General features: G+C 64.8%; 1 protein-coding gene across 1 annotated transcript in view; it reads right to left on the bottom strand.

Annotated features, from left to right (window-relative positions):
- Window positions 1-301, bottom strand: part of DQX1 (DEAQ-box RNA dependent ATPase 1) — a 9,861-nt gene extending 9,560 nt beyond the window's left edge. Inside the window, exon 1 of the mRNA XM_031065362.1 lies at window positions 110-301. Coding sequence (XP_030921222.1) covers window positions 110-301 — 192 coding nt within the window. The remainder of the gene's footprint in view (window positions 1-109) is intronic.
- Window positions 302-335: the final 34 nt, after the last annotated feature.

Here is a 335-nt window from a genome sequence, read left to right as displayed (position 1 = left end):
CTGAGCCCCCCCACAGCCCCTGTTCGGGCTTCCCGGTACCGGACATCTCGGTGCTGCTGCGGGGCATCCCGTACTGGATCTGGGCATCCCGGTGCGGGACCGGGCGTACCACAGCCGGGCATCTTGTACCGGCGTATCCCGTAGCAGTGCCGGGCATTTCCATACAGAACATCTTATACTGTTGTGGGGTGTACCGGAACCGGGCATCCCGTACCGGTGTCGGTCCTTCCGTACCGGAGCACCGGAGCATCCCGTAACGGTGCTGCTCACGCTGGTACGGGAGCGGGGCATCCCGTAGCATCACGGGGTGTGGGCATCCCGATTGAGGACATCCC

The sequence above is a fragment of the Geospiza fortis genome, unplaced genomic scaffold, assembly GCF_000277835.1.
Source record: "Geospiza fortis unplaced genomic scaffold, GeoFor_1.0 scaffold1695, whole genome shotgun sequence".
Classification (NCBI taxonomy): Eukaryota; Metazoa; Chordata; class Aves; order Passeriformes; family Thraupidae; genus Geospiza; species Geospiza fortis.
The sequence above is the reverse complement of the archived record's forward strand: the minus strand, read 5'-3'. Positions and strand labels throughout refer to the sequence as shown.